The sequence below is a fragment of the Myiozetetes cayanensis genome, unplaced genomic scaffold (assembly GCF_022539395.1).
Source record: "Myiozetetes cayanensis isolate MyiCay16 unplaced genomic scaffold, myiCay2020 scf1, whole genome shotgun sequence".
NCBI lineage: Eukaryota > Metazoa > Chordata > Aves > Passeriformes > Tyrannidae > Myiozetetes > Myiozetetes cayanensis.
This window is the reverse complement of record NW_026086604.1, coordinates 147,337,380-147,358,677: the sequence shown is the minus strand read 5'-3', so window position 1 is coordinate 147,358,677 and position 21,298 is coordinate 147,337,380. Positions and strand designations below refer to the sequence as shown.

The following is a 21,298-nucleotide window of genomic DNA, read 5'->3' as shown; positions in this document are numbered from 1 at the left end:
CTTCCCACTCCAAGCCATTTATGGCTTGTACATGTGCTTTGCCTGCCCTAGAAAAGACTAAAGAGGGAAAATACTTTTTTTAAGTGTTGTCCATGATTCTCCTTCTGGCTTGCTCAACAGTCATGGAACGGGAAGGACTCCTATTTCTCCTATCAGCTGTTTTCAGAGAGACTTTGGGACAGCAGTCTTAATTGAACATCATTATTAATGGAATACTACATGAATTAATAGAAGGTTTCCAAGCTTCTTTAATAAAGTTTTCATTTGCAATTATTTCTATGCAGATGATTCCACTAATTCAGCGAGCTTTCAGCCACGCTGGCACATTATTATAATTGCTAATGTTAATTGTTTGTGTCATGCTTTGAATCAGAAAATAGTAGCTCTGCACATCCCAGAGGAAAAATACTACTGTGTATGGACAGAGTGAGAAAAAAACAATATAACAATATATAACAGAAAGCTGCTTTGAGTTTTATCAGGGCTATTTATAGATGTCCATTTCTGAATCAGTGAGGCTGCCTCTGCAGAAATAGTTAATAAGGGGTTTTTTTTCCTGCCTTTTCAGATCTCATCATTTCTCAAGTCAAAAGAATGGATTTTCTAATTCTCTGCTTTCTATGTTGAATCATACAATTAGGGTCAATATTATCAGAGAGTCCTCTCTCTGCCAACAATCTGAAGCTCTTTCTGCCCACCTTTGACTCATGCTGCAGTCAACTGCTGGGGAATTTGGTTTGTTTTTCATCTTTCTGCTGTTGTTCCTAACGTGGAACCTCTGACACCTGCACACCAAGCAGTTCAGGATGCTGGTGCCAGGTCCACCACTAAACCATGTCCCCAGGTGCCACATCTACACCTTTTTTGAACACTTCCAGGGATGGTGACTCCACCACTTCCCTGGGCAGCCTGTTCCAATGCCTGGCCACCCTTTCAGTGAAGAAGTTTTTCCTAATACCCGGTCTGAATCTCAGCTGGTGCAACTTGAGCCCGTTTCCTCCACACTGGTCTGTCTGAATATGGAAGTTCTTATGTCTTTGTGTTGTGGCCTCAATCTTTAAGTCTCTTGTGACCTCTTTTCTTCTGCCTTCCATCCTTGGACCCATGCACCAGGGAAGAGTTAGTAGAAGAGTTCAACCAAAGATCTGACCATCTTTTTTTTTTTTTTTTTGTCTGAAAAGTATTAGGGTAGGAAGGAAATAAGCTCAGTCTGTCGTGTCTTGTCATGTGCAAGGCTTCAGGAACTCTGGGATGGTGATTTGTGATGCTGTTCTTGGAAGCTGGGATGCACTTGCACCGTTCAGCACACATCAAGGGTTGTAAAACAAGTGGAAATGGCATAAATGATGTTTCCTGACATGAAGATGAATATGAAACCTTCTGTCATCAGATCTTTTAGACCAGGGGACTCTAAATGGCTCTGTAACTCAGATTTCTTCCTAGCAGTGCTGTAATTTTGTCTGAATCATCAGTTCAGCCCCCAGTTGCTGAATCTCCCATTTCTCCCCTCTCTCATGTGGTTCTCTGCCCTCTTGGGAGGCAGCTCTCTGATCTCTGTGCTCTCATTTTCCTGATGTTACCACTGCCACAGTCCCCAAATTGTGATATCTCCCCACTGAGACAAGAATAACCCCAAATTCCTTAACTTCTCCACTTTGAGGGAATTCATTCACGCCGATCACCGTGCCTCGAAGGAAAGCTCAATTCACTAACATATAACACAGCTTAATGTGTTTTAAATTCCACCTCCTGCCAGTTAGGATGTGATGGGAATTCCTTTCCAGTGCTACCTGTGAGGGCAGTTATTGCTGTTCCTGGAGCACAGGCTTGCTTACTTTTCCACTCCATGGAGTAAAGCCAATAATTAATCAAGGAGAAAGGGACTGTGGGGCTCATTGTCACAGAATACTGTTATGACTCTTTAAGTGTTCAAAATGGGACAGGTCATTTTCATGAGTAACAGGAGTATTTAAATTTAAATTAAGGCTTATAAATTTAAGCTACCTTCCATCTACCAAGAGCCAGGTAAAGACCTGTGGAGGACAAATTACCCCTATGAGTCTTACGAGGTTTTTTCCTCAGGCTTTGAGACAAGTATGACAATGTTGGCTTTGTCCTTTCACCAAACACTAGCTGGGCTGTGGGTCACCCATTAGTCACTAGTTTTGTTGTCCCTCAGTTTGGGATGTGTCCTTCATTCCTGGTCACCTCAGGCTCCAGCCTGGCTGCACAGATAAACTCTGGGCACAGATTGAGCTCCTGAACCCTGCAGAGCAGTCACATGTGAACAGTGCCTGAAAGAGGGAACCCTCACCTCAGTCAGGATCCCTCCAGGTGCTTTACACACGCTAAATTACAATTATACCACCCACCAGCAGTGCCTGAAAATGAGAGCAGCTTTCTCATGTGGCTGCCAAGAGATTGTTCCCTTGTTACACCGACTGAGTTAACTGCAGCCCTGCACTGCTGTGCCCTGCAGCCTCCACACACTCCATCATCCTGCTGTTCCTCCCTCCCCAGTACAAACCTGACACAGTCATTTCTCAAGCTCTCCCTGCCCTTGGCTATGAATTGCATTACTGCCACTGTGATTGCTGTGCTGGTGGTAGTTAGGAGACAGAAACAAGCAGAAACCATGGGCTCTGGGCTCTTTATAAACAAAAACAAACTCTGAGTCTCCAGTTGGGACTCCCACTAAAAGAAAAAGGGAAACCAAAAAAAGGGAAAAGGTTAAAACCATTCTGTGCCTGAGGTCACATCACTGCCTGAGCTGTCTAGGAAACTCTGTGGAAGCACTTTCAGACACATCTCCCTGCCTCTTCTCCATGGCTCTGTTAGTCCCAAAGACAGGAAGCTTTTTAGCAGGTGAAATCACCTTATTTACCATCTGAGCCACACACAGAGTGTCTCCAGAAGGGAATGAGGTGATGGTGTGAGGTTGCTGGTATCCAAAATATGGTTTTTGCTGAAGGTAGTGGGACATGGGAGCTGACTGCCCCTGTTTCTCATCCAAAGCAAAGGCTTTGGGCTTCATTTTGGTCCTTTCCAGCTGCTGGCCACATTTATGCCTTACCTCATTTTACCCCAGGGACACACCTTCCCTCAACACATATGGCTTTTTGAAAACATGCAGTGGTTTGATCATAATTATCTGTAAAGATTGGAGGTTCCCAACACAGACCAGACCCTTTTGCTCTGTGTCCTCCACAGATGTCACTGAAAGGTTGAAGGATGCAGATTGAGGGGCAAAGAAGAAAAACCAGTAGGAACCAAAAAGTATTAAGGAAGGCAAAGATAATGTAGCCAATAGATAGAAAGAAAGGATCATAGAACCACTAAGGTCAGAAAAGACCTTTGAGACCATCAAGTCCACTGAGTTTATCTTAAGACACAGAAGAAAATGTGGTTTTGATGACCAGGATACTACTGCAGGGAAAAACTCTGTTTATGAACTGAACCAAAAAGTCTACAACTTTTTATCTGATCCTTTCTGCCTCTGTGTCCAGTCCAATGTCCTGCTGTAAATCCTGTGGGAATAAGATTTCCTCTAGTCAGATTTAGCGATGTTCCAGCATATGGGATGATTAAACTACATCCAAATGGACACCTGAAGCAAGGGCTTTTTTTTCCCCACTCCTTTATCTTATCTTTGTCGAGAATTCGGCTGGCAAGTGTGCTGGATCTGTTTTGTTGTCAGAGCTCTCGAAAGCAATTAATTTCGTATCAGTAACTCCACAGTTTGACCCAAATCTCCTTAGTTTTAGTCCCCTGCCTCCCTCTCCCCCTAGAAGCAATGTTTCAAATTCATCCCATTATCTGCTAATCCTTAACCTGAGTAAATTGTGTAGGTGAAGAGCAGCTGCAGGACATCTATGTGCAGAATGATCAACAGAGTGAGGATCTTATTAACATGTTTCAAAGCCTGCCCAGAGCCACAAGGATTCCTGGGGTTCAACATTAGCAGTAGTTCGTTGCCTCATTTCTTTGAAAGCTGAACTATGAACCTTTGTTTTGTTAGAAGTGAAATTTCCAAAGTGAGACACATGTCTGGCAGGCTTCCTGGAAGCACAGGTTACACCAGGAGCAGCGTTTTGGGGGGTTGTAGCTTAAATAAAAGAGAATGAATCTGAGTAGCTGGAGATTTGTTTTCCAAATTGACTCTAGTCATGAGTCACCGAGGCTCTCAAAACCAAATAGCAATTTCATACTTGCAGCCTGAACTGTTAAACTCAGAGACTATTTTAACATTGACTTAGTAGGGTTATACCTCTGAGCATCTCTCTGTATCTCATATGTGTCTTCTGTTTGTTTTTCTGCTGGATTGCTTGAAATCTCTGAGAGATTTGTGATGCTGAAGGACACAACAGAACTGCTTCTAGCCCTGAGACTGACTAATTTAGTCCTGGGAAAAGTGCAAAAAGTGTTTTATGCTAGGAAAATGGTGTTTGTTATTAAGAAAACTGGCTTGTTTGTCATGCAAAAGACCTGAGGCAGCAGCAGAGTTGGTTAGTGGATTGTGCCTCTCTTTTTGCTGCCACTGGGGTGAGCTGCAGTCAGTTCCAGCTGAGCAGGTTTGAGAACACCACTTTCTGTGTCCCATGGTATCTGACAGCTTCCTTGGCAGGCAGGGAGACTGATACAGCAAATGCTGAATCCCAGGAAATGCACTGGCTGTTTGAACCCTTGTGGAAGTGATTTTCTTAATTGGACTGGTTTGCCTTTAGCAGAGAAAAAAATCATTTAACTGAAGACTCTGTAACTGCAGTGCTGCAACTTGGCCCTTGCCTTCCTTTACCATTTCACAAAGAGTGAGAAGGGAAATGCTCTGGTCTTGAATGACTGAATCTGTAACGAGTAACTCTGTCTCACTTCAGTGGTACTTTGGTTTCTGGCATCCTCATCATGCACTGGCTGCCTCCTGGAGCCATTTCCACCAGTAAACACTATTTAAGATCTCCCCTCTTCTGTTTTATGGCACCGTGTCCCAGCTTACTGTAGGTCTTATTTTACATTGTGCTCATATTTTACATTGCATCTGAATGGGAGCTGGAGAGGGACTAAAACCAGATAAAAATAATATTTTTATGAAGGAGGGTGTGCAGCTTTACCTTGTTTTAGAAAGCTTTGTAGAGCCCAGGATTGAAACCAGGCAGTCTGTGCTCTCCTATTGCATTAACTGTGAACTTCACACAGGGCAGCCTGTTCAAGAACTGACCAAATGTAAACTATTCCAGCTTTGCCACTCCAGTGCAAATATTTGTCACCAAATATCCTTTTGTGAGCAACTCAGCAGCCTCCAGTGCAGCCTGGTGACTCAGGGGCTGTTCCATCTTCTAGGGATGGAGGGGAGCAAAACCAATAACCAAGGATTAAGTGAGCATTTGGATATTTGATTTTCTTTCCCACTGATCTTGTTTCATTTGCTCGAATTGATTCTTGTCAAAGGGAGCTCCTCATGTTATCAAGACAAATTGTTGTACGTGGCTTTGCAAGAGCAGTTGAATATCCTGTTTCATGGTGTGACAGAGGGATTGGGGAGGGGGGATAGAAGCAGGAGGAATTTTGCAAGTGACCAGAATTAACTTATTTTATATAGTCATTAATGTGGATATCCACTACATGTGTTGATTTAAATGTATTCCCCTGTTTAGGAGTATCCGATGCCTGAGGAATATTATCCACTGGAATCTGATCACCACATTCATCCTGAGGAACGTGATGTGGTTTCTGCTTCAGATGATTGATCACAACATACATGAAAGCAATGAAGTAAGTGCCTGGAGGCAGCATCTCTCTGCCATGCAGTTTGGGGGAAGGCAGGGGTGCTGAGTTTGTTCAGCTGAGAGAAATATTACCAAGGACACTTATCCCTGGGCTCTGAGTGGCTTTCATGCAACTTCAAAAAGGTGAAAAGAAAATTAAAATGAGCTTGGATTTGCTAAATTTCCATTGATTTCCTCATTACTGAATACCAAAGGGGATTTTTAAAGTAAAAATCCTACCGAAAAGCTTCTCTCATCTCTTCACTGACCATAGATGCTTTCCAAATGTGTATATTGTGAGACATAGTATTTTGCAAGACACTAAATGGAGTGGTTCCTGAACGTTTTTGTCAGAGCATCTTGCAGTGATCTGCACCTCTGTAGGGAAAACATTCGGTCCAGAGGGCAACAACTCCATGAAAAGGGACAGAAGTCATTGTTTTGGCTGTTGAGTGTCTGAGTCAGCTACTTTGTCTGATGACAGTGGGGACACTCATGCCTAGAGTCAGCAGGACTCCCAAAAAATAAAAAAATAGGGCCTGAAATGGTACAATTTTTGTTGTCGATGTATTTGTGGGGTGTTTTTTTACAAAATTCCATTTTTCTGCTAATCCCTTCTTCCCCACACTGGCCTTGAGGATGAAGTTCTGGGATATGGGCTGCATCCAGCAGCAGCTCCTTGTCACTGGAAGGGATGGCTCATTCCTCCAAGGACTCAGACACTTCACTCCAGCTCCTGCTGCTTCCTTGGCACTCGCTCTGTTCCTTTTCTTGATCCCTTGGGGAGGACTGAACTCTTGGGAACTGAATTCATTAAACTGGCAGAGAACTAACCCAGATATCAGAAAAGCACAGAGGAGTTTCCTGCTGGCATAGCTAAGTCAGCCTTCTGATGGGTGATTGAGAGTCAGAGACAGTTCAAGGGGCCAGATAGATCCAGACACAAAAAAAAAAAAAAAGAAAAAAGGAAGGCTGGAGGCAGAAGGAAGTGGGGCATCTCCTCTGCATGGCACTGAGCACTCAAGAAATACAGCAGCACCACGCTGTCATTTCTCTCACTGTCCATGTTATGTCTTGTTCACTCAAGTACCTCCCAGCTGCAGATGCTTCTCTGAGTGAATCAGTCCCTGTGTAGGTACAGTAATCACAGAATCATGGAAAGGTTTGGGTTGGAAGGAGCATTAAACATTATCTCATTCCAACCCCCTCCCATGATCAAGGACACCTTCCACTAGCCCAGGTTGCTCCAAGCCCCGTCCAGCCTGGCCTTGGACACTTCCAGGGATGGGGCAGCCACAGCTTCTCTGGGCAACCTGTGCCAGGGCCTCCCCACCCTCACAGGGAAGAATTTCTCCCTAATATCTGATCACACCCTCTTTCAGTGTGAAGCCATTACCCCTTGCCCTATCAAAGACATCAAGGTAATTCCTCTCCCTCTTCAGTCACCCAGCAGCCCCAGCAGTACATGGATTTCAGAGTGGAATGAAAACATCCACCCCAAAACAAAAAGCATTTTTCTTTACTTTTTTTTGGAGAACAGCTCTACATTTCCTTGACAATTAGACCTTTTTGAAAGTCCCTCAGTAGGGTATTTTACTGTTCTCTTTCCCTGGTAATAATTTTATAGTCGGGTATTCCCCTTTTGGGGATGTCCCCTGATATTTAGCTCCATAACCAAGAAGAAGAGTGTACTACAAACACATATTCACACACAAACACACACACCCCCTTCATACTCTCTGTCTTTGGAAAGCAGATGGACTAAAATGCCTATAGACTATGATCTGGATTCACACCTGCTATCAGTCGTGGCTCCACTGGCCCTGCAGAAATGGAAAATGGATATCCAGGAGCCTGGATATGCATTCATTTGAATGTCAGCTGGACACTCAGCATCCTTGATTAACTTTTCAAATGTAAGATTTGACATCTCAACTTCAATCCCATTCTTTGGGAAAGCAAATAGAAAAATCATTAGTACCTAGATAAAGAAGAAGTCTATGCATAAATCTCCATTATTATTCATTCAGATGCTCCCTTGAGAAAAATGTAGCTTCTGTTAATTCAGTGTTTGCTTTGTCTGTGTTTCTGACATTCTCATACTCCAGAAGATGGTGGTGTGGGAGCTTTAGGGACAACAGTTTTATGCTGAGTGACCTACCCTCACGACGATGCTGCAAATCTTAATACGGATTTTTACAGTTATTTAGGAAAAATCTGTTGGAGTCAGGCACTCAGGTGCCTTTAAAAATGTGACCACAAATTGCCAGGGAAAATAAAACCCTGCAAGTGTTAAGGACAGATTCTCACATGCCCCAGTTTTCATTAACTTGTCTTTTCTCTGCAGAACAATGCAGTCTTTTTGGTGCTTTGTACAAGTCTGAGTGATAACTTTATTTTTCCTTTGGTATAACAAAATAATACCACCAAAATCAATGGGAACCACATCATTTATGCTGGCTAATAATGATGATCTCTTCTGTGCTGATCAGTGGAGATTAAATAACACAGTTACAGAAGCATCAAGGATTCAACATCGAAATATTTTGCATGAAATTATAGTGCTTATAAATAAATCAAGAAGGGGAATTGTTGAATATATCTGCAGCCTGATGGTGGATACACATGGGGATGGAGAATCCTCAGTCAAATAAAAAAAAAGGTATATAAATTAATGAGTTCAGCAAATGGGGTTTATTATTCAGTAGTAATAAATCCACAATTCCAAAAAGGAATTGCTCAAAATTTATTTTGTTTTGGTCTCCTATGGCAATGATGCAGAAGGATATGTCACCACCACTATGTTTGTTGTTGTATCTGTCCCAGTATCTTCCCAATCCAGTTCCACTCAGATATAATTATTTTTTACAATTCTTCAGAAAATGAGCAGCTGTGGAAAGGACAAAAACTGTGTAAATCTTGTAAGGGAGGGAGAGAAGTGAACAAGAGTGGAGACACTCTATCAGAGCATTTTCACAGGATTGAGGCCCCAGAGGAAGATTTAATTCATGCTCATACCTTCCAAAAAATCAAATGTGAGAGTTAAGAGTCTTACTAGTTTGGGGGTCAATCAGTAATGGAGCAAAATTATTTGTTTGGTTTTAGAAAAAAAAATTTATTTGTTTGTTTGTTTGTTTATGGCTTAATTTTCCTTTGTTCAAGCCAAAATGGGGGGGGGAAAAAAAGTTTTGAAAACAAAATGTTTTCAAAAAACTTCTTCTGACTTGTTTTGGTTTTTAAGGATGGAGCCAAGCCAAATTTGAAATATCAATGAAATAATGCAGAAATGAAAGCTTTAACACATCCAGAAGATTTTTTTATTTCCATTCAATAAACAAATTTGCAACCTTTGAATGGGCTGACTTTTTGTAACTGTGTTTCTTGCCCAATAAATTCCTAATCTCCAGAATTTTGCTGGGCTTGACAGCCTAGAAACCATCCACACCTCATGCATATGAGGGCTGAAATAAAATAAACTGCGGATCAAAAGTCACAAATACTTCAGCAGAGTTAATTAAAAGTCTGGATAATGCTGAGACCAAAATGACACCAGTGGTGGCAGTGAACACAGGTAATTAGTGTCCTGCTGCAGGGAATATGCTCAGTGTGTGCCTGGTCACAAAGATGTTTTCCCAGACTCCTGTGTGGAGCACTGTGGAAATTGCCATCGGTTCCTTGTGATTTACTCATGGGATGTTGCCTCCTGGAGCCTAGAGAGGGGATAAAATAACTGATAAAAACATACCTTTAAAGCAACTTTTTTTTTGCCTAAATGTTAGTAGTGCTCCTTGCTTAATGGGAAGGAAGTGAAGCAAGACTGTGACAATAATGCCTACCTTGTATTTGAATTGCTCAGCAGGTGGGTTCTCCTGCCTCAAATATACAGATATTTAGATATTTAGACTCACATGTTATCTCTTGGTACGACCTCAGGATATGGCTGTGCCTCTGGAAGATCATCTGGGGTAGATGAGCTGCTCCTCTTGTGTTCTCACACTGCTTGGAGGCTGCGGGTGTGGATTTGCCTTTGGAATGTTGACTTTCCACACATGTTTAGATACAGGAGTTCCTGCATGTTATGGTCATAACCAGCCTCAGCAGAAGGTCTCAGATGTAGCTGTGAGCTCCCAACAGCACCCAAGACATCGTGATTCCAAATCATAGGGAAAATCTGTGTCCCATGAATGAATTCTACCCTTGATTTTTGCAGGGATTACGACGTATAAGAAACTTTTAAATGTTCTCACCATAATTTTAAAATGCTCTCCTCTGTTTCCTCTCCAGCCCTGGTGTCGATGTATTACCACTGTCTACAATTATTTTGTGGTGACCAACTTCTTCTGGATGTTTGTGGAAGGCTGCTACTTGCACACTGCTATAGTGATGACTTACTCCACGGATAAGCTGAGGAAATGGGTCTTTCTCTTCATAGGATGGTGTAAGTGGCTGCTGTGGTTACAATGGTGTTATCTGATGGTACCTGACATTAAAATGTTAAAGACAAGAGCAGCAGGAATAAACTTTTTAAATCCTGCTGGGGCAAAATCTGACATTCAGACCTAACTGTGTCAAAACAACAGGAGATCAGGTTCAGTTCTTCGCTGCGGTGGTGACATAAAGCTGATAGGTTATCATCGGATTTGTCTTCATCCTCAGGGACCTGGTGTTCAGGAAAGAAAGAGAGACTCCCAGGCTCAGCCTTTGGGAACACAGTAGTCCACACCACATCCCTTTCAGATCACATTCCTTTCACTTCAATCAGCAAAGCAGTGACAACAACCCCTCATACACTGCTGTTCAACACAGCATGAAGCAGAAAAGGCTCCGTCCATGCCCAGTGGAACACTCAGTCTCAAGAAACACTTCTAAGTGTGGAGCTGACTAGAAGAGAAGCCTCATTATCTGCCAGTCCAGCTTTACAGCTGTCTTTCGGACTGCTGAGGGATTTGTTCCCTCACTTCCATTTTCCTCCTCCAGCAAATGCCCTCCAAACCAGCTGGACCATGAAGGCCTAACACAAAACAAGCACAAGGGCAAAGCTCTGGACATGAGACTGGTATAAAATTACAATTGGAAAGCAGAGGAAATGGCATTGCTGGGACATTAAGTGTGCAAATACAACTCATCTACTAAACTGAGGAGCATCACAGTAGCACCTGCTGGGTACAACAGAAAGCAAACCCAGAAAGCAGATCCATGGCTTTGACAAGAGCTCGTAGACACACACACAGAGCATGCTGCACGTTGGAGGGAGTTGGATGATGTCTATAAACTTAAGAGCAGCTGGATCCTTTAGAAAGGGGGGAAAAATAATTCTGATATTGGAAGATATCAAGATATTCTTTCTCATAATCCTATTTCATAGGGAAGACTGAACTCAAAAAATTACTGAAAGTTTCAAAATTGTGCTTCATGCAAAGATCCCAGTAAGTTTCCAAGTTTCTTGGAGCCTGGGAAGTAAAAACACCGACCTTCAAGTACTGTTTTTAAGATTTTGGTGTATCAGCTACAGGAAAATTAAAAGGGACCAATATTGCCTTTAAGTCAGACAAAATTGTTCTGGTCACTTCTGCAGAAATATAGGTATATATTTGTGTTTATTAATATTTTTATTAACTTTTCTTATTGGTACTAAAGTTTTGCTGAAATTACATTTTTTTTATTTATATATTAAGATGTCTTAGCAATTGTCATGTCTCAAGGATACCAAGATAGGATCACCTGTACTTAGAGCCTTCCAGTTCATTAACTAAGTCTCTCCTCACACAAATCTGAATTTACTTCGGGACCATAGATACATCCACTCACCCATTCATCCATGATTAACTCCTGGTTTTTTTTTTGCTCCTACAGGTATTCCTTGTCCAATCATCATTGCCTGGGCCATTGGCAAGCTATATTATGAAAATGAACAGTGAGTGATGTTAATATTTGTGTTGTTATCATAATATGTGTGTGTAAATATGTGTGTGTAAAAAAAACAAAATGCTTCAACCAACTTCCTAATTTTTTTTCATTTTTGTACTTAATAGAGATTGTTTTTTGCATAGTGAGGCAACTCCAATTGGCACTGTGGCAAATATCCTGTCTGGGGTTTTGAAAAATATGGCAACTCTGAAAAAAAAGGGCTGTTAAATCTCAATTAAAAAACCCCACAGAAGTGATTAAGGATTATTGTAGTAATTTCACTGATGGGCAGTTGTTAAGGGGAAGAACATCAGTAAAATCTAATTAACAATAGTGATAAAACCAGTGGTGGATTTGGTTATATAAAGAGCTATCAGAGAACCGTGAAGAATATTAATTAGTGCTATTCAGTAGAAATGTGTTTACATATCTGAATCTTATCAGAACTGTCTTCCTGAATTGTCCCCTTCAACATTCAGGGAGTGTGTGTTTATTCTTCCAGAGGTTAAAAAAAAAAAAAGAAAAAAAAAAAAAGCTTAAATGGCTTTTATTTCGCACAGATGGAATGAAACTTCTGATGCACCAAGTAATTGTCAGTGATTTAGGTTTCTCTTTTTGGTTTTAAATAAATGTGCAGCGATGATTTTATTGCAGAAGTAATGGCTTGTGTTGGATTTAAAGCAAGACTTCAGATGGCAGACAGTTTGCAATATCTCAGCCAAGGTCCCAAGTTCTGCTTAGAGCAGGTAATTGGAGTGGGCACATTCAGAGGTCCTTTCCAACCAACATCTCCCACGTTTTGAACTTGGTCAGGAGATGTTTGGCAAGACAGGCCCTGTGCAGGCAGCTTGTTCACTTGAAGGCAGAGTCTGAGGTCAGACAGAACCAGTGAATTTGGCAGTTCTTTTCTGTTGAAACAAGAAAGGTTGGAAAAGAGTCACCAATATTTTCTGTTCTGAAAGTAGGAAGACGTTTTGTTCGGAAATGTCTCTCCCTCTCAGAGTTGTGCAGAAGCAACTGAATTGCAGTTCTGAGGGCAGAAACAGCCTTTGAGACAAAATATGTCATTCAATCCAAAATAAAATGGGAGGGAAAGGAGTTGTAGGAGAAAAAAAAAATTATGTGGGGAATTGATTCTTTTTTTTTTTTTTCCCCCAGTATTTTTCAATTCTGTCACCAAACTGGGAAATCACTGGTCCACAGACTGGTTTGACCCATGGTGTTTTCCTTCCCTACCTCTCTCAGAGCCCTACTAATGCAGGAGTGGTGTGGGCTGAATACACCCTTTCTCTCACCCTTCTGGGTGCTTTCCCATAAACATTTTTTCACCAGCCTCATTCTCAAATCCCCGTTCTTTGTTTCACAAGGGAAAGTAAAATATTTTCCTCCAGAAGAAAGGATGTGGCCGCATTTTGTCTGCTCATGCCTAGCGAGAATGTGGGGGGAAAAGTGCACCAGACCCCGTGAGTCAGTGGGGAAAAAGGTGGAAGACAAAACAACCATTTGAAGGGCACAAGAGCCACCAGGGATGGTGGGACAGGAGGTCAGAACTGCACTTCTTGCTGAGTTTAGAGATGACCACGTAGCAATTCAGTGCCACGCTTTCTGTGTGATGGCTCTCTTTCCACGCTGCTTCCTCTTTTCAAACAGAAAACCATTTCCCACAGAAGAGGCAGCAAAAGGGAGGTTCAAAGGCAGTGTTGGAGACAAGGCCACGTTTGCTCCTGCAGGAGGGTTTAAGTGAAGTTGCTTTCACTGGGAAAGAGGCAGATACTAGTGAGGGTCACTGAATCTTGGCCTCTGTCTGTGCATCCACCTCAGAGTAGCAGTGATTTCAGAGGGACATGAACCTGGAGTTCAGAATGAGGGATGGAGCTGGAGGTTTTCTTGTTTGGTTTTTCCCAAGGCCACAGGTTAAAGGGGAAATGGAGAGGGAAAACTCTCCTCCTCCACCTTTGTCATCCATCCAGTCCTCGTCTGGGCGAAAAAGTTCCTGTTTTCCCCAGGAGCTCCGTGTCAAAAGGCCAGATCCCTTTTTTATCCCTCACTTCCATTTTCCTCCTCCAGCAAATGCCCTCCAAACCAGTTGGACCGTGAAGGCCTAACACAAAACAAGCACAAGGGCAAAGCTCTGGACATGAGACTGGTATAAAATCAGAATTGGAAAGCAGAAGAAATGGCATTGCTGGGACATTAAGTGTGCAAATACAACTCATCTACTACACAGTAGCACCTGCTGGGTACAACAGAAAGCAAACCCAGAAAGCAGATCCATGGCTTTGACAAGAGCTCGTAGACACACACACAGAGCACGCTGCACATTGGAAGGAGCTGGATGATGTCTATAAACTTAAGAGCAGCTGGATCCTTTAGAAAGGAGGAAAAAATTAATTCTGATATTGGAAGATATCAAGATATTCTTTCTCATAATCCTATTTCATAGGGAAGACCGAACTCAAAAAATTACTGAAAGTTTCAAAAATGTGCTTCATGCAAAGATCCCAGTAAGTTTCCAAGTTTCTTGGAGCCTGGGAAGTAAAAACACCGACCTTCAAGTACTGTTTTTAAGATTTTGCTGCATCAGCTACAGGAAAATTAAAAGGGACCAATATTGCCTTTAAGTCAGACAAAATTGTTCTGGTCACTTCTGCAGAAATATAGGTATATATTTGTGTTTATTAATATTTTTATTAACTTTTCTTATTGGTACTAAAGTTTTGCTGAAATTACCTTTTTTTTTTATTTATATATTAAGATGTCTTAGCAATTGTGATGTCTCAAGGATACCAAGATAGGATGACCTGTACTTAGAGTCTTCCAGTTCATTAACTGTCTCTCCTCACACAAATCTGAATTTACTTTGGCACCGTAGATACATCCATCCATCCATCCATCCATAATTAACTCCTGGTTTTTTTTTTTTTTTGCTCCTACAGGTATTCCTTGTCCAATCATCATTGCCTGGGCCATTGGCAAGCTATATTATGAAAATGAACAGTGAGTGATGTTAATATTTGTGTTGTTATCATAATATGTGTGTGTAAATATGTGTGTGTAAAAAAAACAAAATGCTTCAACCAACTTCCTAATTTTTTTTCATTTTTGTACTTAATAGAGATTGTTTTTTGCATAGTGAGGCAACTCCAATTGGCACTGTGGCAAATATCCTGTCTGGGGTTTTGAAAAATATGGCAACTCTGAAAAAAAAAGGGCTGTTAAATCTCAATTAAAAAAACCCCACAGAAGTGATTAAGGATTATTGTAGTAATTTCACTGATGGACAGTTGTTAAGGGGAAGAACATCAGTAAAATCTAATTAACAATAGCGATAAAACCAGTGGTGGATTTGGTTATATAAAGAGCTATCAGAGAACCGTGAAGAATATTAATTAGTGCTATTCAGTAGAAATGTGTTTACATATCTGAGTCTTATCAGAACTGTCTTCCTGAATTGTCCCCTTCAACATTCAGGGAGTGTGTGTTTATTCTTCCAGAGGTAAAAAAAAAAAAAAGAAAAAAAAAAAGCTTAAATGGCTTTTATTTCGCACAGATGGAATGAAACTTCTGATGCACCAAGTAATTGTCAGTGATTTAGGTTTCTCTTTTTGGTTTTAAATAAATGTGCAGCGATGATTTTATTGCAGAAGTAATGGCTTGTGTTGGATTTAAAGCAAGACTTCAGATGGCAGACAGTTTGCAATATCTCAGCCAAGGTCCCAGTTTGAAGAGTTAGACTGTAGATATGAAATACTGCTAATCAAGTGCAGACATATATAACCTCACTGGTCAATAACTGTCCTCTCACTGTCACTCACCTGATTTAATGGGCATATTAGGAATATTTAGATTACAGTGTAACACATCTGGTTTACAGCCTAAAGGGATGAACACCAGCCTAAAGAGCTGCTTGCCTTTTTGTTTCTTTTCTCCACTACCCACAAAAGGAACCTGGAATCAACAAAAGGAATCAGCTCCCCTGGAGAGAGGCCTGTGTTGTAGAACTCTTTGGCCACAACCTTGTTACCTCAAACTGTGTGAAAGTGTGTAAATACACACGAGGCTTCACTCAGTGCAACCTTGGTCTAAAACTGGGCTCCAGATAATAAATGTCAGCATTTTGGTCTTCAGCTAAATTTAAATTCCAAAGAACAACGAGCAGTCTTTGCCCTGGAACCTCATCTGTGCTCTGCCAGCTCTGTTCCAAAATTCTTTGCTGACTTTTTCTGGCCCACGAAGTTCTGCCACATACCTCAGTCTCCTTCTTATTAGTCCCCCTGCTAAAATCCTCTGCTGGAGCAGCCAGTTTCCCAGAAACTCCTCTTCTAATAGCTCTTGGTTCCATGAGTTTCAAGCAATATAAAACAGTTCTCCCAAAATACCCTTCAAAATCTTCTCTCAAATGTAGGCCTTGCAAGTTCTGGAGAATTATGTTTCCTGCCTTGGCATATCTTGTAATTCATTTTTCTTCAAATCTTTCCATCTACATAAGAAGAAAAAAAAAAAAAAAGCCAGTTTCATTCATTTAAGGCTGCCCTGGGGATTCTTCTTGGATGATAACTTACTTGGAGGAAGTGCCTTATTCCAAGTCTTGCTCTCATTACCAAATCTTGGAAAATTAGTCGCAAAATTATCCATTTACACTAATTTGCAGCCTGTGCACCAGGGAATAACAGACTTGTTTTCTATTTCCAAAATATTCAAAGCTCGCTCATTCATCTGGAACTTAAAAGATGTAGGAATTGAGTCAAGAAAAGGCAAATAATTCATGGTTCTGAGTCATATTTTTAGATACCAGCTACATATCTCAACACTGCTGTCCAGTCAGACCATCTGGAAATGGGCACCCAGCTCCTCCTATTTTAGCAAACAACACATTTTGTAGAAAGGCTTCGAGGGCATGATGTGATCCATAAGAATTCTTTCCTCATCTCAGTTTATTTGCCCTGAACTCTTGACATTGTGCCTTGCAGACAACCAACCTCTCTGAGGCAACACATTTTCTACCTGGCTGCTTGTAAAAGTGAAAATCTGCCTCCCTGGTCTCCTTGGCTCAGGAATTACCCTTGTTTTCACGTCTCCAGTGGCACTAACTCACTGTTTGTCACAAGGCAAACACAAGGAAGACATCATTTTTGCTGTGTAGAATTGTTATGTGGTATCCATGGCAGGGAAGAAAAAAACTCTCAGACCCTTCAACTCCAAAATCTACTCGTTAAGGGATCTGGAGCTCCAATGACCTAGACCTTAAGGAATTACGATAGCAAAGTTGTCTCTGCCTGGTGGAATCCTGGATCCAGACCACGTGGATGTGTCTGCAATACTAAATTAGCTGGGCCTGGGTTAATTCCTGGGGATGGAGTCCAAACAGCATGGAGTAATTCACATCCATATTATTAAACCTTCTTGGCCTCCAAAATCAGGGCAGCTGCAGTGTGTGGACTATTGGGAGCGTCCTCTGGCTCGTGCCAGCTCCAGATCTGCGACCCAAGAATAGTTTAGGAGTTGGATATTATTTGGCCTGGGCCAAAGCTGCAGCAAGGAAAATGTAAATGATCGAGTTCAGAGCTGAGCCCAGTTTCTAGTTCATTTACCAACATAAATAAAACAGATTTGTTACTCTCAGTTAAGACAGTGAAGTGAGTGACACTGTGCTGTGAAATCACGGGGTCAGGCTGTGGTATAGCATAGCAGGGAGAAAAACACTTGGAATTAGTGAGAGTGAAAGTCAAGCCAGTGCTGAGTCACATGTGACAAACCCAGGCTCTGTGCTGGTTTGAGGCCACTCAGTTTACCTGAGACTTCACCTATTTCCCCTTGGTGATCCAAATACTTGCATCAGGTATTTGGTAGCTTCAAAAGATGGCTCTGTACTGTCTGCTGGCAGTGGTGGCCATGGAATTACAGAATCATTAAAGTTGGAAAAGACCTCAAAAAAAAAAAGACCCTTCACCCAGGACTGCCAGGTCCACCACTAAACCATGTTTTTTGAACACTTTCAGGAAATGGTGACACCACCACTGGAGTCTCCAATGGTCCCCAAATTCATTCAAGGCTAATGGAATTACTCCTTATTCATCCAGTAGCTTATTTAGACAGCATTTCCCTGCAATTTGAGACATGTTTGCTAGAAGGAGCAGCCACTTTGTGGAATTGTTTCTGGGCACTGCAGCAGATAACAGTTGGGGGTTTTTTTTCTTACTCAGAGTATTTCTTTAGTCCCTTTCTCAGACATCTCCTGCACCCTCCTTATAGCAGGTTCTCACATTTCTTGGAAATATTTACACAGGCAATTGCCAAAACCATAGTGGGAACGTGAATGTTTTAATGAGAGGGGGAAGTGGGGCTCAGATCTGTGTCCAACAGCAGGTGCTTTGTAGCAGAAAACTCATTTCCTTTCTGATTATTTATATAGGACTAAACAATGCAGCGAATAAAGGAACACCTCTCTATAGTGTCCTTCCTATTACAGACTAAAAGAAGTGAATTTAACTTAATATATTATTTTCTTATTTGTTTTGTTTCTTACAGATGCTGGTTTGGAAAGGAGCCAGGGAAATATATTGACTACATATATCAAGGGCCAGTGATTCTTGTCCTTCTGGTAAGTGTTTGTGTGGGTGGAAGGACACTGCCATCTCCTCTTGAGAGATAATTTGATAGGCATCAGTGAGGTACTACATACTTTTATATAAAATAAGACATAATCAAGGTCAAACATCTTCAGGTGCTCTCTGAAGTTGCCACAGTAGCTAAAACCTGCAAGTCAGAATTGAAGTGATCTGGCTTTCCTTGCTCTCAGGCTGTTCTTTCCTCCTCCCTAAGAAATGCTGTTTGCCTTTGTACAGTGTTTTGAGATGTGGGAAGATGTTCAAAAACAGAAGGTACATTACGATGTCTGCTCATCCACTTGAGGTTCTTGACAGCTCGAGCAATTCCACCACATGCATTGTTCAGAAAAATGTAATAACCATGGCTGGGAATTGCATCTCTATCTTCTTTCTACATCCCCACCATTGCTGTGTGCTTCTTTTTAGCTTTCCTGTTGTTAAGTTCCCTTTTCAGTGCCGCCCACACTTATCAAGCTGTTTATCTGTTTACCCAACACTGTCTCCTGTGCCAAGCAAGAGTAGGCAGAGGAAGAAGGAAACTCATTCATAAACCATTTTGAGCCTTCAGCTGAAGGGCAGTGGTGCTTTCCCAGAACATACTGAGTGTGGATGGAAAAATATCAGTGCCAGGGAAAGGATAAGGCTGAAAAACCCAACTCTGCTCTTGCAGGGAGATGTGCCAGCAGAGAATTCACAGGGCTTGGTGGGTTCCCCTCTCTTAGGGAACCAGGACTCACCTCAACTGTCCCTTTTGTCTCTCAAATTCCCATGGAGAAGGTGCAGATGCTCCAGAACAGGCACCACTTCCAGCTTGGTGCTCTCACCTTGTCAGTGCTGTGTTCATGTGATTCAGCATGAAAGAAGCTTCCCTGTTGCCTAGGAAGCCAACTGCTACTCTGAATGTGTCCTGACATCAGGAGAGGTAATTTCTGTGCTAATTGTTCAGATGCAGCAAACAGATCACATAGTGCACACCTGAAAAGAGTAAAAAAAGCCATGTAGCAGGAGTCTGGTTTTATGTAAAAATTCTTTTCGTTATGTGCTAAGGAGAGAAGTAACAATTGGTGTGATACACAAAATGTGTCACTAAGGGAGTCACCCCAAAAACACAAACAGCTTCAGGGTGAATTGACTCACTGATACAGAGACTAACTCACAAATAAATCCTATTTGGACAACACAAGGTAGGAGGTTTGTGATACTCAGAGCATTTGGGTTTCACATCATTGCCCAGGAGTCTGTGAATCTCTGAACCCACCATAATCCCCTTTAGTCCACAAGATCTGTAAAATCCTTGGGCAGCATCTCTAGCAGACATCACGGGTAGCTTAGTCATGGAAATACCTTTCTTCTCCCCAGAACAGCACTTTAAAGACCCCAAGGAGACCCAGAAAATAGAGGTTCAGTTGGGGACTGCCTTTATATACAGATCATTATTGTCTGCCTTTAATTTAGAACAGCCTTGAGAGCCCTCTGAACCGAGCCTGTTCCTGAGCAGCCCTGACCTGGCTCTGTGTAATGAACCTGCCCACCTTTCCTGCCTGCACTTGAGCTCTAATTAAGCCACTAATGAGCTAACAGCAGTAATTGCACTGTAGGGAGGGAAGCAGCTGGTACAATTTAGAGAAGTATCATAAGGGCAAGCTCTTCCTCCCTTCACCTTATGGTTTCTCCCATCAAAAAGCACTGCTGCAAGAGGAAAAGAGCTTTCTGGAAACGAGATCTAAAAGGCAAATCTGAAAACTCCTCTTATGTGCCTCCCCCTCCAACCCCCCCCCCCCCTTTTTTTTTTTTTTTAGACCTGTCAGATGAATTTTGTGTTTAATTAAAATGCACAACCCCACAGTGTCTTAGAGCAACGTGACAGGCTCATTTTTTGATCCTTATGTGAATAAATTCAAACTGTATATAACGATTCAAGCATCACTTATTTTATTGGAGTTACTGACCTTTTCAAGGGTGCTGTGAAAAGTGATGGATTAAGAGCACTGAAATTTGACTTCTGCCATGTACTCAGGGCAACAAAGTCAAGCATTACCACCCTCACATGTGATTATGTGTCTGCCTGATCACAGAGGGGGACAAAGTGCTGCTTTCTTCTTCCCTCCAGTGAATAATGGTCACCAAAAATGGAAAAGATGAAGATTTCAAAAACAGTGCAACTTTGTGACCTCTTTCGATCGGAGCTCATGAGTTTAACTTGAATTAATGAAGAATTTAAGTGGAGTTGAAGCGAAAATTCGTGTTTTGTGAAAGAACACACACGACAGGACGTAGTCCTGTTGGGGCAAGGGAGAATGGCTTTAAACTGAGGGAGGGTAGATTTAGATTAGATATTTAGGAAGAAATTCCTCCCTGTGAGGGTGGGGAGGCCCTGGCACAGGTTGCCCAGAGAAGCTGTGGCTGCCCCATCCCTGGAAGTGTCCAAGGCCAGGTTGGATGGGGCTTGGAGCACCCTGGGCTAGTGGAAGGTGTCCCTGCCCATGGCAGGGGATGGAATGAGATGATTTTAAAGATTCCTTCCAACCCAAACTGTTCTGTGATTCTATGACAATTCTGTGAGAGAACTATTCCAAGATGCTGCTGGAAAGATAAAAAGACATGAATGTTACTGGAAGAAATTAGTTATTTCCAAAAGGTTGCTCACACTAAAAGCCTAAAAACTCCATCAAATTACAGTTCCTGACCACATGTGAGCATTCAGGCTGGGACTGAGTTAAAATTGGCTTCACCCTCTGGAGTGAAAAGCCAAGAGCCCGATGTCCAGCTCAGATGAGTTTTGGTTACCTCTTGGACACATCATGTGTATTCCAGCAGCATTGTTATACTGGCCAGTGGAAATATGATTAGAGTGCTCTTGTTAAATATTCTTAGTCCCAGAGAGATAAAACCTGCTTCTAAAGGTGCAGAGTCTCATTAAAAGATTTTTTTTTGAGGATTTTGTCTGCCAAAAATTACTTCCACTGGTTTTAGATTTCTCATTTCTTTGCCTCTCTGCACTGAGTGGCTACACCACGGGGC

At 41.9% G+C, this 21,298-nt stretch overlaps 1 protein-coding gene across 4 annotated transcripts in view; it reads left to right on the top strand.

Moving 5' to 3' along the window:
* CRHR2 (corticotropin releasing hormone receptor 2) overlaps nucleotides 1–21,298 on the top strand; it is a 138,448-nt gene that overhangs the window by 91,679 nt on the left and 25,471 nt on the right. For 3 of the 4 annotated variants that reach the window (XM_050320800.1, XM_050320808.1, XM_050320815.1), the window contains 4 exons: nucleotides 5,652–5,769; nucleotides 10,047–10,200; nucleotides 11,616–11,676; nucleotides 18,198–18,270. In XM_050320800.1, the coding sequence (XP_050176757.1) occupies nucleotides 5,652–5,769; nucleotides 10,047–10,200; nucleotides 11,616–11,676; nucleotides 18,198–18,270 (406 nt within the window). Of the gene's footprint in view, nucleotides 1–5,651; nucleotides 5,770–10,046; nucleotides 10,201–11,615; nucleotides 11,677–14,605; nucleotides 14,667–18,197; nucleotides 18,271–21,298 lie in introns of all 4 variants that reach the window. The other variant, XM_050320801.1, reaches the window with a different exon arrangement.